General features: G+C 44.9%; 1 protein-coding gene across 1 annotated transcript in view; it reads right to left on the reverse strand.

The window, feature by feature from the left end:
* The window catches only part of CWC15 (CWC15 spliceosome associated protein homolog), a 32,410-nt gene extending 17,994 nt beyond the window's left edge, over window positions 1-14,416 (reverse strand). Inside the window, exons 1-3 of the mRNA XM_073613024.1 lie at window positions 14,305-14,416; window positions 9,724-9,865; window positions 8,237-8,349 (exon numbers count right to left, since the gene is read on the reverse strand). Coding sequence (XP_073469125.1) covers window positions 8,237-8,349; window positions 9,724-9,854 — 244 coding nt within the window. The 5' untranslated portion in view covers window positions 9,855-9,865; window positions 14,305-14,416. The remainder of the gene's footprint in view (window positions 1-8,236; window positions 8,350-9,723; window positions 9,866-14,304) is intronic.
* Window positions 14,417-14,682: the final 266 nt, after the last annotated feature.

Consider the following 14,682-nt stretch of genomic DNA (forward strand, 5'->3'; position numbering starts at 1 on the left):
AAATGATCCCAGAGGCAGCTGTCAGACTGATGAAGAGGTGGACTTTTTCCTCGAAAAGCCTATCCCACAATCATTTGCACCCGGTCAAGTGAGGAGATCCGAGAGAGCTTTCCAGCGGCAGCCCAGACCAGAGCAGCTCTCTAAAACACTAGACTTCAGTGTATCTCCACAAGTCAGCGGCATCCCCTTCCCTCTCCTCTGCGGGTCGCACTCAGGACACGGACTCCATGCACGTTATATGCCCGCTACGCCCCCTTCCTTTGTGAGTGGAATAGCTACATTTGTTTTTATTTCATAATTTTATTAAAGACATGATTAAGCTTTGAGACTGTTGGCACCCCTCTCTTTCCCCTATTTTTAGCCCCAAAATGCGTTGGACATTTTATGTGATTTTGCAGGAGAGGCTGCAAATGAAAGGGGGACTGTGATGTAAAGGAAGATAATGGGCTATGACTGCAAGGGGCACGGTGATGTGAAGAACTAAGGACACTGCTGGACTGCTTTAAAATGGGACTGTGGACACTGATGTAAAGGGGGAGGACAAAGATGTAAAGAGGTGCGCTATGATGTGAAGGGTAGGCCAAAGAAACTGATGTAAAAGGGGGACTGTGATGTAAAAGGGGGGACTGTGAAGTGTTATAGCGCAAACATGGGATACGGACCTCTGTTGGAACAAAATTTTACCAACTGGACCTCAGTAAATTTAAATTCAAGACCCCTGCTTTAAAGTGTAACTAGCATTTTTTATTACTCATTCATCCTGCAATAGATTCAATATTTTTACACTTCTTTTAAAAAGGAGATGCCGTCCAGCAAAAAATTGGGACAAAACATTAAAGGGGTTGTAAAGGTTCAAGTTTTTTTCACCTTAATGTATTCTATGCATTAAGGTGAAAAAACATCCAACCATACCGGCCCCCCCATTTTACTTACCCGAGTCCGTTCACCTGCTGCGCTCGCCTCCGATTTCCTCTTCGCCGCTCAGCCTGGCCGTTGATTGGCTAGAGTGGATGGATTGAAAGCAGCGCAACCATTGGCTCGCGCTGCTGTCAATCGCATCCAATGACGCACTGTCATCTTTTATAAATATGGTTTAATCTTCATTTCCCAAAAGAAAAAAAAAAAAATTACTGTCGATATACAGTATCTCACAAAAGTGAGTACACCCCTCACGTTTGTAAATATTTTTATAGCTTTTCCTGTGATAACACTGAAGAAATGACACTTTGCTACAATGTAAAGTAGTGAGTGTACAGCTTGTATAACAGTGTAAATTTGCTGTCCCCTCAAAATAACTCAACAAACAGCCATTCCTGTCTAAACCGATGGCAACAAAAGTGAGAACACCCCTAAGTGAAAATGTCCAAATTGAGCCCAATTAGCCATTTTCCCTTCCCGGTGTCATGTGACTCGTTTGTGTTACAAGGTTTCAGGTGTGAATGGGGAGCAGGTTCCACTCAGAACAGGCCTTGCCATGGTCGATCAAAGAAGTTGAGTGCCCACGCTCAGCGTCATATCCAGAGGTTGTCTTTGGGAAATAGACGTATGAGTGCTGCCAGCATTGCTGCAGAGGTTGAAGGGTGGAAGGTCAGCCTGTCAGGGCTCAGATCATACGTCGCACACTGCATCAAATTGGTCTGCATGGCTGTCGTCCCAGAAGGAAGCCTCTTCTGAAGATGATGCACAAGAAAGCCTGCAAACAGTTTGCTGAGGAAAAGCAGACTAGGGACATGGATTACTAGAACCATGTTCTGTGGTCTGATGAGACCAAGATAAACGTATTCAGTTCAGAGCGTGTATGGAGGCAACCAGGTGAGGAGTACAAAGACAAGTGTGTCTTGCCTACAGTCAAGCATGGTGGTGGGAGTGTCATGGTCTGGGGCTGCTTGAGTGCTGCCGGCACTGAGGAGCTACAGTTCATTGAGGGAACCATGAATGCCAACATGTACTGTGACATAATGAAGCAGAGCATGATCCCCTCCCTTCGGAGACTGGGCTGCAGGTCAGTATTCCAACATGATAACGACCCCAAACACACCTCCAAGACGACCACTGCCTTGCTAAAGAAGCTGAGGGTAAAGGTGATGGACTGACCAAGCATGTCTCCAGACCTAAACCCTATTGAGCATCTGTGGGGCATTCTCAAAGGTGGAGGATTGCAATGTCTCTAACATCCACCAGCTCCATGATGTCATCATGGAGGAGTGGAAGAGGACTTTGGTGGCAACCTGTGAAGCTCTGGTGAACGCCATGTCCAAGAGGGTTAAGAAAGTGATGGAAAATAATGGTGGCCACACAAAATATTGACACTTTGGGCCCAATTTGGACATTTTCACTTAGGGGTGTACTCACTTTTGTTGCCAGCGGTTTAGACATTAATGGCTGTGTGTTGAGTTATTTTGAGGGGACAGCAAATTTACACTGTTATACAAGCTGTACACTCACTACTTTACATTGTAGCAAAGTGTCATTTTTTCAGTGTTTACACATGAAAAGATATAATAAAATATTTACAAAAATGTGAGGGGTGTACTCACTTTTGTGAGATACTGTACATATTTAAAGCTTTAGTTTGGGTCAGGCTCTATAAAAAAAAAAAAAAAAATATTTTATTGAGAGTAGTTAAGAGTAAGTGCTAAACACGTGCGAAACACGTTGACTTTTTCTCTGTTCTCACAGTGTTTTTTTCTGCCGAATCTTGGCATTTTCATACTCTCAATAAAGATGGATGATTTTTCAGAGTGCAGCTGTTTGGATCCCTTCTAACTTTTATTGTGCACAGCTAGATGAGCAGAGCTGGCACCTGACCCCATGAGAAGTATAGAGGACTGTCGTGGTGGACCCACCTGGAGAAGCGGCATATTTTCATTGGGTCAGGCTCTAGTTTGTCGTTTACTCTAAATGTTGTTGCCTAACCAAAGTTGCTTAAATACTCTCACCCTGTAAAAGAATAGTAAATACGTACCTCAAATGCTGCCAGCAAAACTGAACACCACTCTACTGTGCACAACCCGTCCTCTGAATCGTCTTCTGAAACCACCACTATCAGAAGTATTGGCTTCCAGCCAATCCCTAAATCACTGCAGAACACAGAAGGTGGATGAGAGGAACCACCGAGCACTGCAAGGAACACAGTGAATTGAAATACCCAGGAGGGCCAGTTTCTGAGGGCACTTCAGAAGAGAATTTCTTTAAAGCAGATTGAAGCTCAGCGGTACAGGCAGCAAACTTTTTTTTTTTCTTTAAAGTGGTAGTAAACCTATGCGGTCTATTTTCTGCCATATAAAACATTAGTAAGCACCTAGCTGATGGCTGCATGTGCAATCTTTCCTACATTGTTCGTTTGCTTACAATCTGTCATTTTTTGTATTCGATCATTGGCGCATGTGCATTTTGGCCTCTTTTTATGGCTCACTCCTAGGTCCTTTAATGACATGTCGGGGCACTGTCCACGGCATAGCTACAAGATCCCATGAGACTTCCCATTCACAAGCTCTGGCAAAAACCCCTTGTGACTTGCTATGTCACAGGGGTTGCAAACACTTCCTGCACAGCACAGAGTAAGAGCATGGCAAACGGCTGAATAATTACTGCGCATGCGTGCGATTATAGACTAGGAGAAGAAAGAGTGGAAGTTAAGCACGCATTTGGACGCAGAAGACCGTACTTAGGATGGCGGCAGCTGCACCTCGAGGTCCACGAGGAAATAAAATAAGAAAAAAAAAGTAAGCAACACACGATGGGGCTTCAATTTCATGCGCATTTGTTTAAAATGCATTACTCTACCTCCTTCTCTGAAATTTAGCTCAGGAGGATCCGAGTTTACTACTGCTTTAAAAAGGGGACTGACAAGCCCCCTATTAGATAGCAACTTTCAGGAGACAAAGTTCTCTTTAAAGCGATAATAAAAAGGCAAAAAAATTAAATATAAATAACAAAACATGTTATTATTTACCTGCCCTGTGCAGTGGTTTTGCACAGAGCAGCCCAGATCCTCCTCTTCTCGGGTCCCCCACCAGCACACCTTGCCCCTCCCTCCTGTCGAGTGCCCCCAGAGCAAGCAGCTTGCAATGGAGGATCCCAAGCAGGCGCGCTCCCGAACTGCTGGCCATTCACACACAGAGCCGCGGCTTGGCCAGTACAATCAGCTTTAATACTATGCTGCTAAACAGACTGAGATCATACAGGATACTTCATCCTCTTCGGATCAGCACTAGCGTTGAGCTGAACCCATGCACACCATACACCTGTTCACGCCGCCACAGTTCTAAGTAGCATAGCCTTTCACCCATCCAAGGAATTGAATCGCACAATACGGACTTGTAATGTAGACCTGGAGGCTGCCATCTTTTGGGACATTGTATGAGTACATGCTGCCCACAACTCGGAGAGGGATCGGAGCACAGCATATGCTGATTTGACAAGATGAAGAGGCTTGCCTATTCCTATTACATGCTGCCTGATATAGGTTTTCACTAGAAGCATATAAAGGAGAGCTGAGAGCCAATTGGTTATAACATATACAGGGGCATCTCAAAAAATTAGAAATGTCTTTCAAAAGTTAATTTCAGTAATTCAATTCAAGAAGTGAAACTCATATTATATATTTTATATAGATGCGCTACGCACAAAGTGATATATTTTGAGCATTTTTCTTTTAAATGTTGACAATTATGGTTTACAGCTAGTGAAAACCCAAAATTCAGTATCTCAGAAAATTAGATTACAGAAGACCAAATTTAAAAAAAAAAAAAAAAAAAGGATTGTTAATATAGAAATGTTGGTTTACTGAAAAGTATGTCCATGTACCTTATAGTATGCACACAATACTTGGTCGGGGCTCCTTTTGCATGAATTATTGCATCAATGCAGCGTGGCATGGAGGCGATCAGCCTGTGACACCGCTGAGGTGTTATGGAAGCCCAGGTTGCTTTGATAGCGGCCTTCAGTTTGTATGCATTGATGGGTCTGGTGTCTCATCTTCCTCTTGACAATACCCCACAGTTTCTCTACAGGGTTTAGGTCAGGCGAGTTTGCTGGCCAATCAAGCACAGTGATACCATGATCATTAAACCAGGTATTGGTACTTTTGGCAGTGTGGGCAGGTGCCAAGTCCTGCTGTAAAATTAAATAAGCATTTAGATAAAGCTGGTCAGCAGAGGGAAACATGAAGTGCTCTAGAATATCCTTGTAGAGGGCTGCACTGACTTTGGATTTGATAAAACACAGTGGACCAACACCAGCAGATGACATGGCTCCCCAAATCATCACTGACTGTGGAAACTTCACACTGGACCTCATGCAACTTGGATTCTGTGCCTTTCCACTCTTCCTTCAGACTCTGGGACCTTGATTTCCAAATGAAATGCAAAATTTACTTTCATCCGAAAAGAGGACTTTGGACCACTGAGCAACAGTCCAGTCCTTTTTCTCCTTAGCCCAGGTAAGACGCTTCTGATGTTGTCTCTGGTTCAGAAATGGCTTGACACAAGGAATGCGACAGTTGTAGCCCATGTCCTGGATACATCTGTGTGTGCCGGCTCTTGAAGCACTGACACCAGCCGTAGTCCACTCCTTCCCTAAATTCTTGAATGGCCTTTGCTTCAAAATCCTCTCAAGGCTGCGGTTATCCCTGTTGCTTGTGCATCTTTTTTTTACACTTTCTTTCCCCTCAAATTTCCATTAATATGCTTGGATACAGCACTCTGAACATCCACCTTCTATAGCAATGACCTTTTGTGACTTACCCTGTGTCAATGACTGTCTTCTGGACAACTGTCAAGACAGCAGTCTTCCCCATGATTGTGTAACCTACTGAACCAGACTGAGAGACCATTTAATGGCTCAGGAAACCTTTACAGGTGTTTTGAGTTAATTAGCTGATTAGAGTGCGACACAGTGAGTCTGTAGTATTGAACTTTTTTTACGATATTCTCATTTTCTGAGATACTGAATTTTGGGTTTTCACTAGCTGTAAGCCATAATCATCTAAATTAAAATAAAGAAATGCTTGAAATATATCACTGTGTGTAATGAACCTATATAATATGCAAGTTTCACTTTTTTAATTGAATTACTGAAATAAATTTACTTTTTGATGATATTCACATTTTGTGAGATGCACCTGTATATTCTGACTTAAGTAGCGTTACACAGGACCTGACCTATTAGATTCTAGAAGGGGGGGGGGGGGGGGGGCAGGGGTAGATTTGGGAGGTGGAAGATAGAGTCCCTGGGTATAGGGAGTGGGGGGTTGGCTTCTGTGCTGTAGTTTTGATTACATATGTCCATTAAAATAATTTTTGTGTTTGGTAGCCTTTGTAAGTTCTTTGTGGCGTTTTTGCTAGTTTGGTTTTTGGAAGCACTTCCCCTGATATTGGGTTTAGGCACCACTTACAGACCAGTCCCAGCACCTGACACAATGTGTGGGGTTTTTCTAAAAGGTGTCATAATTATCTCAACTACGTTCTGCTTGTTTTAACCCCTAAAAACCCACACTGTTTGTAGCGTGGCCCCATTCAGTTCAGCTGGTCACATTCGGTAGGCAGTACTGTCTGCCAAACATGACGTGGGAGGAATAATTTTGATGCACCACCATTCAAATCATATGTAAACCACCATACACTGCCCTAGCCACTTAAAATGGAACTTCACTCTCTCAATCAGAGACTATTTTACATTTCTTTAGTTACCTCCAGGCCCAGACAAATGATGTTATACATACCAGAATTCATAAGCAGGGGTTTTCTCAGCTAAGGACGCCCTCCCGCCTGCATGCCTGAGTAAAAGGCAGATGGATTCCAGGAAGTAAATACTAAATGAATCATCTGTCCTTTCTCAAGGTGGCCACAGCCAGAAATGTTTGGGGGGGTGTTTTTCAAAGTGATTTCTCAGCAAAAAAAAGCATGGAGACATGGATGGATGTAGGAGTTTGCTTTGAATATTAAAGCAGTTGTATACCCACAAAAAAAACCCTGTAAGGCAAAGGCATAATGAGCTAGTATGCACCGCATACTAGCTCATTATGAAATACTTACCTTAGAACGAAGCGTCGGCATCGCATCCTGGTCACCGCGCCAAGAGAGCCAACATTTTCCCCTCAGCGTTTCTTCAGGGTTCGCGGCTCCGACGCTGTGAGTGGCCAGAGCCGGGATGACGTCACTCCTGTACATGCGTGTGGGAGTCTAATTTCCAACAAGGAGCTCTGATTTTCCGACAGCAACCGCCGGACCTTCAGAGCGCATGCGCCGCTGATGTCAGCAACTGCATGCAAGGTGAACATCTCCTAAACCGTACAAGTTTAGGAGATATTCATTTTACCTGCAGGTAAGCCTTATTATAGGCTTATCTGTAGGTAAAAATGTGCTAAAGGGGTATAAAACCGCATTAAAAATGAATTAAATAGCACTTTTGGTTTGTGGTTCTCATATACAGTGTAGTTCTGCTTTAAGGGAAAGAGGTTGGAGGGCAGTACAAATGCAGCTCAATCACATGTTTTACCGCCTCCAATCACAAGTGTAATTGAGACCTTAAAGTGCTGTTCCGGCCGAAATTATGCTTTTTAAATAAAAATACCCCTATAATACACAAGCTTAATGTATTCTAGTAAAGTTAGTCTGTAAACTAAGGTCTGTTTTGTTAGTTTATAGCAGTAGTTTATTTTATAAACTTACAGCAGGCTGTGGCCATCTTAAGTGTGGGCATCTGAAGCCAGACTGTATTTCTTCCTGGATCTCATTCTTGCAGATCTCGCACATGCTCAGTGCAGCACAAGCAGTGTAATAGGTTTCAGGTCAGGTTTCCATAGCAACGGCACTGTCAGAGGAAGTTGCCGCCCCTTCCCAGAAGGCATTGCAAACAGGAAATGATGCGATAGGCCGCGGCCAGGGAGGAGGAAGTGAAAAATGAATACAGCAGATATACAGTAGGTGCTGAGAAAAAAAATTTAAAAATATCCAATTCGTTTACAGTGCACAGTTTAGTGGGGGATGCTGAAGAGTTGTAAAAGTGGGTGGAACTCCACTTTAATGTCATCTCTGCACCGCATCAGCGGCATTCCCAACCAGTAGAGTCTGACAGCTTTTGGGTACATACTACACAGGGGAGAACTGTGAATGGATCTATCCTGGATGAGAGGTGAAAAAACTAAATTTGGAATGGGTTTTTAGTTCCCTTTACTGATGAAATGCAACACACTGACCAGCAGCAACACAGATAAAGTCTACACTGCTCCTACCTCTTGGTGGTCGGTCTCTGTTCTTCTCTCGGACAGTCACGCGTTCTCTCTCTTCCAGCTCCCTCCTGAAGTCCCGGCTTCTCACCTCCTCAGGTGCATCCTGGGTAGTTTGCCTAGCCATGCCAAAAAAAGAGCGAAAATTATATATTTCCCTGCTGTACAGCACAACTACTGTTTCCCTTGGTATATAGCAAGAAACAAAAAATGCATATCCCGAAAATACAGCGGATATACAAGGGGTGTCTAAAAAGTTTGGTGAATGGTATCAGAAAACAAATTACCTTTATTGGCCTTCAAAATAATCACCATCCTTCACAACACACTTTTGGCAACGTTCATAAAGCTTCTGGAAACTGTCAGCAAAGGCCTCCTTAGAAATCGATCGCAGAACCGATGTCACACATTCTTGGATTGCTGCCACGTCCGCCTTTCATGACGCTCTTGAGGTGGGAAAACAGAAAGAAATCTGCAGGCGCCAGATCAGGGGAGTACGGTGGATGATCGAGAACAGGTACGCTGAGCCGAGCCAAGCTAAGAATAGTCTCACACAGTAGGCAGGCGTCATCGTGCAGCAACATACACTGTCCAATCCTGTGCAACTCTGGTCGAACATGGCGGACGTTCGTCTGTCAGCTTGTGCGGCACAAACTGGGAACAGATCTTCCGCTTGGGAACAGATCTTCCGCTTACCCAAATTTTCACAGACGATGGTATGCATAGTGTCCTTGCCAGTGCCCAATTTCTCTGCCATCAAAGCAAAAGTTGCCAATCTCGTGCCAGCATTTGCCATTGTCTGGGGTTCTGCTTGTTGACAGCCAACCTGAAAATGGCTCATCCTCAGTTGTTTCCTTCCCATCGCGAAAGCGTTGGAACCAGTCATAAACACATTTTCTGCTCACAGATTCCGTCCCGTACACTTGCACAATTTCACGCGTCTCCCTTTTCCCTGATTTGTAGAACTTGATGTTCACTCGTTGCTTCATTGCACTGTGACCCTCCCTCTCACACTGACTACGTTTGACTGCCCGCAGCAGGTTTACTCTGACGGCCACGTGTACTTCACGCTAGGTGGCACTTCTCGATGTGTCTCTACATAGCCGTGTGCATGCACACGCACCTGGCCCATGTTGCAATTGAGATATCGGACCATTCACCAAACTTAATTAGGACAACACTATAATTGTTTTGATTTTGCACAATTAAAGTCATTCACATACATCTTGATTTTAAGCCTTTGCAAAAGAGAACATTATCACAAGGTTTGATTTTGACCAAGCAGTGTGCTCATCTCTGCTGGACTATAGAACACCTTCCCCTTTCCATAACATAAGTGATGGTGTTCTGTGGTCCAGCAGGTGAGAACTGGGCAGTGCTGAAAATGCGAGTGCATTTCAGATATGTATTGAATAGGTTTCTTTTTTTTTTTCCCCCAATTTCAAAGGCTGAATATCCTCCATTAGAAAGAGTTGCCAGGTTTGCAATATTACCTGTATTTGATCTTCGTGTGTGAAGGAAGGTCTCTGCTGGAATATTGTTTGGAAAGCTGACTTAGATCTCCTTCTCCTTTCCCTCTGCCGCCCCTGGCTGGCTCAAACGTTGGCCTGGCCGCGGTGGTCATCTTCTAAACCGCTGACACATACAACAGACAAGATCCAGACAATTATTTTAGAGCTTTATCGCAAGTAAATATGCAAACAGAAATCAGCTTTATTTTAGAAAATAAAAGCCTTCAGGAAAAAGCAATATAAAGTTTTTAACAAAATACTGAAACACATGGACAGAAGTTAAAAAAAGGTTTACAAATTAAATATGAAGATGACACTCAGGCGATCTTTGCATTTCAGCTCTCCAATAACTAAAGATGATGAGGTCAGCATAGCTGTTAGCAGTCCTTAAGCCCACGTTTAGTCAACCTTTTAGCCCACTTTTAGGGCTTGTTTACACTTTCTTCAAAACAAAGCTTTGGACAAGCTTTGTTAAAGCTCATTGAATGCCAGACAAAGCTCCTGTCAACAAATAAAATGGTTAGCTTACAGTCCTGTGTACACCTTGCGTTTCCTTTGCTTCAGCTTCGCTACAAAAATGATACCCTATGTCGTTTTAGTGGTGCTTCAAAGAGTCTTCAAAGGCTCTATAGAACTCTATGACAAAGCTCACATCAAGAACCTGTGGCTTTTGAGAGGCTTTAATTCAGCTTCGCTTTGATTTGGAGAAATTGCAGGTATGAGATATCCACACACACACACGGCATCTGCCAAGCTTCAACAAAGCTTCAAAAGAGCATCACAGAAGCAGCACAGACGCTTCATCAAAGCACCGCCGACTCGCTTCATCAAAAACACATCAAAGCACGTTGAAGCTGTAGGCGGTTTAATATGTGTTGAAGCCAAAACAAGTGTAAAGGAGCCCTCAGCCAACTTACACTGAGTTACCGGTGCTACTTTAGCGCGATTTCAAGGCCGCACATGAGCGCAATTTGTACATCCGATTTCACTGCGAAATCAGAGTACTGCATGAACCTTTTTCAAAGTCACGGCGACAAGAGTCATGGCTAATTGAACAGTTCCATTGCCGGCAATAAGGTGCGACTTGTCATGCGATTTGGTACTGTCACATCGCACCAGTATGAACGGGGGCTTAATCTGACCATACATGGCTTTGTAGGCATCCGCCCATACGACATCCTTGAAAATGAAGAAGCCAGACAAAAGATTTTTGGCCAAATAGTAGCTGCATCTGATGCAGCCACTGTTCATGTATTCTAAAAGCCAATGGTGCTTCCGCTGTCAGAGTACAATAGCCTTGTTTAAGGTCTAAAAAAAAAAAGTCGAAGCACCACATTGAGATTTTGGAGTCCAAAAGGGGATTTTATCCAAACTTATGTTAATAAAAAAAAAACAACGCATTTCTGGAGCCACGCGGCTCTCACTTTTTGCGCTGAGAATAAGAATGTTGATCTGGACCCTGACTGATGATAAAAGAGTACTAAGACTCCAAGTTTAGTCTCAACCAGCAGATGAACGTGTCTCCCCTGTACAGTCCTAGAGCTGCACGATTAATTGTTAAAAAAATATCGATCTAGATTCAACCCCCCCTCACAATGCTAATCAGTCATTTCCGCGATTCTACGTAAACCGTGCAGAGCCGAGCTGTCAAAAAACAAAACAAAAAACAGACAAATGTTTATCAACATTCCCCAGCGCTGAGAACTAGAGAAGAGAAGACATAGAGTATTTTTTTAGTTCTTTTAGATCAAAGGAATGAACGTCAGTCTGTAAGATCCCTTTCACACTGAGGCAGGTTTCAGAAATAGCTTCTGCAAAGCGCCTGAAAACCGCCTCCCATTCATTGCAGTGTGTCTTTTCACACTGGGGCGGTGCTCTTGCGGGACGTTCTGAAAAGTCCTGCAAGCAGCATCTTTGGGGTGATCTGGGAGTGCTGCATTTAGCGCTCCTAAAATGGCCTGCCCATTGCAATGAATATTTAAAAGCGCTGCAAAACAGGACCATTTTTTTTTTTTCGTAAAAAGCGCCGCAAAAACGAGCGGCACTTTAGCGCTAACGGCCAGGGCACCCGAGTGTGAAAGTAGCCTAAACGAGGGCAGTTTACCCACTTAAAGACTAAGCCTTTTTGGACACTTGTTGCTTACAAGTTAAAATCTGTATTTTTTCATCACTCAGTGTCCATATCAACAATCTTACAGCCCTGATGAAGGGTGACCTATGTGGCCTCCCAAAACATGCTGGCTTATTTATTCCTCATAAGTTTTGAATAAATTCCCTTTTTTTTTTTTTTTTTTTTATACGCAAAAATTTTAGTGTGGTGTTTTGCTTCCGCTGCTGTCAATCAATTCCAGTGCCACAGGGGCAAGTCCGACTGTCTGTGTCAATGGATGCAGCAGCGGGGCTCAGAAACAAGGCCACACGGGTTACCCCCAGGAAAAGCGGCTTTGCGTGGGGGGGCACCCGATGAAGAGGAGGGACCTGGAGCGCCGGGGACCCCAGAAGAAGAGGATTGGGGCTGTTCTGTGCAAAAATGATTGCACAGAGCAGGCAAGTATAAGGCCCCTTTCACACGAGGCGGACTCCGTTTCCACAGAGCCCGCCAGCTCAGCGGGTGATCAGTCCGTTGATCTCCGCTGAGCCGGCGGATGACAGGTCCCTCTCTGCTCACTGAGCGGGGAGGGGCTTGTCAGGCGCCGCTGCCGCCTATGAAGGGATCGGATGAAAACGGACAGCATGTCCGTTTTCATCAGATCTCACCCGATCCGCCAGCGACGGACCTGGACGTAGGGCCATCCGTCTGCTTTTAGCGGATCGGACCGGGTCGGATGTCAGCGGACATGTCTCCGCTGACATCCGACGCTCCATAGGCTAACATGGAGCGCCCGTTCAGGTCCGCCGTCAAAACTGACAGGCGGACCTGAACGGTCCGATCGTGTGAAAGGGGCCTAACATATTTGTTAATTTTATTTAAAAAAAAAAAACAAAATACAAAAAAAAAAAAAGAGGATTTACAACCACTTTAAAGAGAAACTTCACATAAAAAGGAAGTTCCACTTTATCTCCTCCTTTACCAACACCACTTTCGGAGGTATTTTTTACATTTTGGTTGCGGGTACTTATTTCTGAATAGATGGTCAGCGTGGACGTTTGGCTCACCTGCAACCTTCCAAGACACTTCATACATCCTAGGAGGCTGTGGATGCAGAGGCAGTCCTGCATGCGTAGCAGGGGGCTGGCTGCGAAGCCGGCTTCCTACATCCAAGATGGAGGCAACCAGGGACCCGAAAAATGTCAAAAAAAATCAGCCCAGGGGAGGACAGCACTGAATCCCTGGACTGGAAAGTGTCCTAAAATTCAGCAGCTACAGTATTTGTAAAGGGGGGGGGTCAAAGTGATTTCTTAGCAGAATAAAGCATTGAGACATGGATGGATGGGGGGAGTTTTCTTTGATTACAAATGAAAGTGTTTTTGGATTGTGGTGCCCAGATATGTTGTAGTTCCGCTTTAAAATAGTAGTATTTTTTTTTAAATTATTATTCATACTTACCTAGGTGGATGCTGCATCTGTCCCCCGGCGCCCCCAACACTGAGAACTGAACGATCGTACATCGCTGATCGCTCGGTTCTCACAGCTCCCCGAGCGGAGAGCTGCAGGCTGTCAGTCACAGCTCTCCGCTCTTCTCCCTCCACACTCACCGGAGCGCCGGGCAGTGGAGGGGTAGGGATAGGGTTGCCACCTCATCCTTTTAAACCCGAATACATATGAATTACACAGGTTCTGTGGCTGATTAAGGTGGTAATTAAACTCACTTGGTGCCTTATCTGCATTAAATTAGCCTCAGAACCTGCGTAATTCAAAAGGTGTTTGGGTTTAAAGGGCTGAGGTGGCAACCCTAGGTGGTGGGGAGCGGCCGGCTCAGGCTCTCAGTGGCTCGCTGTGAGGCTGAGCCGGGTGTCGATCCGGGGATCTGGGCAGATCTGGACTCCGTGGTCGTGATGACGCTGAGCCTGGACCGACTTCTGTGACTTCAGCCCGCTGTGTGCTGAGAACTGGTCACAGGAGAGCGGAGTGCAGAGCGGAGTGCAGAGCGGAGAGCATTCCTGTGATCCATAGAAGTGCAGCCAAACAAGCTTTGTGTGTACTTCTCCTTTACTATAAAGGGCAGCCCGGTGTCTTGGTGATCACACTCCGCCATGCAGCACCGGGGCCCCTTGTTAGAATACAAGACAGGACGCTCTCTGCATGGAGTTTGCATGTTCTCCCCGTGCAGCTTTCCTCCCTGTACTCCAGACACATGCTGGTAGGATGACTCGGTCTATACTGGCACCAGTATATATGTGTGTTCAGTAGGGGTCTTAGAATGTAAGCTCCTTGGGGCAGGGACTGATGGTCAGCAGCCATAGTCTCTTGCACACACCAGCTATGGACATGGAAGCTGCTTCATCATCTATGGCAGTGTCTACACACACAGGATCCCATGTACTGGTGTCTGGACCACTGTACATCCCTACACTGACCCGTCCCTCCAATGTATGAGGAGAACAACACGACCCCCTTCTTACCCCCGGAGGATCCCGACCCTCCTCCAATCCGGAACTGCCCGTTCCCAGTACCGGAAACGCACAGTGGCGTCACACGCTGCTTTCCCTGCGGATACATCCGGTGCACGGCGATGGCGTCAGTCTACGCGGCGCCATATTTAATATTGGCATTTTCTTTTCTTTCTTTCTTTTTTTTTACAACGATCTCAATGTACAGGAAATACAGATTTCTATTATGTTGGGTCCAAAAATCTGCTCTGCGTGGCAGGAAAATGATTCACCTGGAGTCCTGGGGGGAAAAGTTAAATGAAGCTACAGATACCAGCTAGGAGCAGGTTATAGAGACTGTTCCTTATCAGGATAATATCCACACCCTCCAACCTTATGGGGTGGGAATGA

This window comes from Aquarana catesbeiana, linkage group LG02, assembly GCF_042186555.1.
Source record: "Aquarana catesbeiana isolate 2022-GZ linkage group LG02, ASM4218655v1, whole genome shotgun sequence".
NCBI classification, from domain to species: Eukaryota; Metazoa; Chordata; class Amphibia; order Anura; family Ranidae; genus Aquarana; species Aquarana catesbeiana.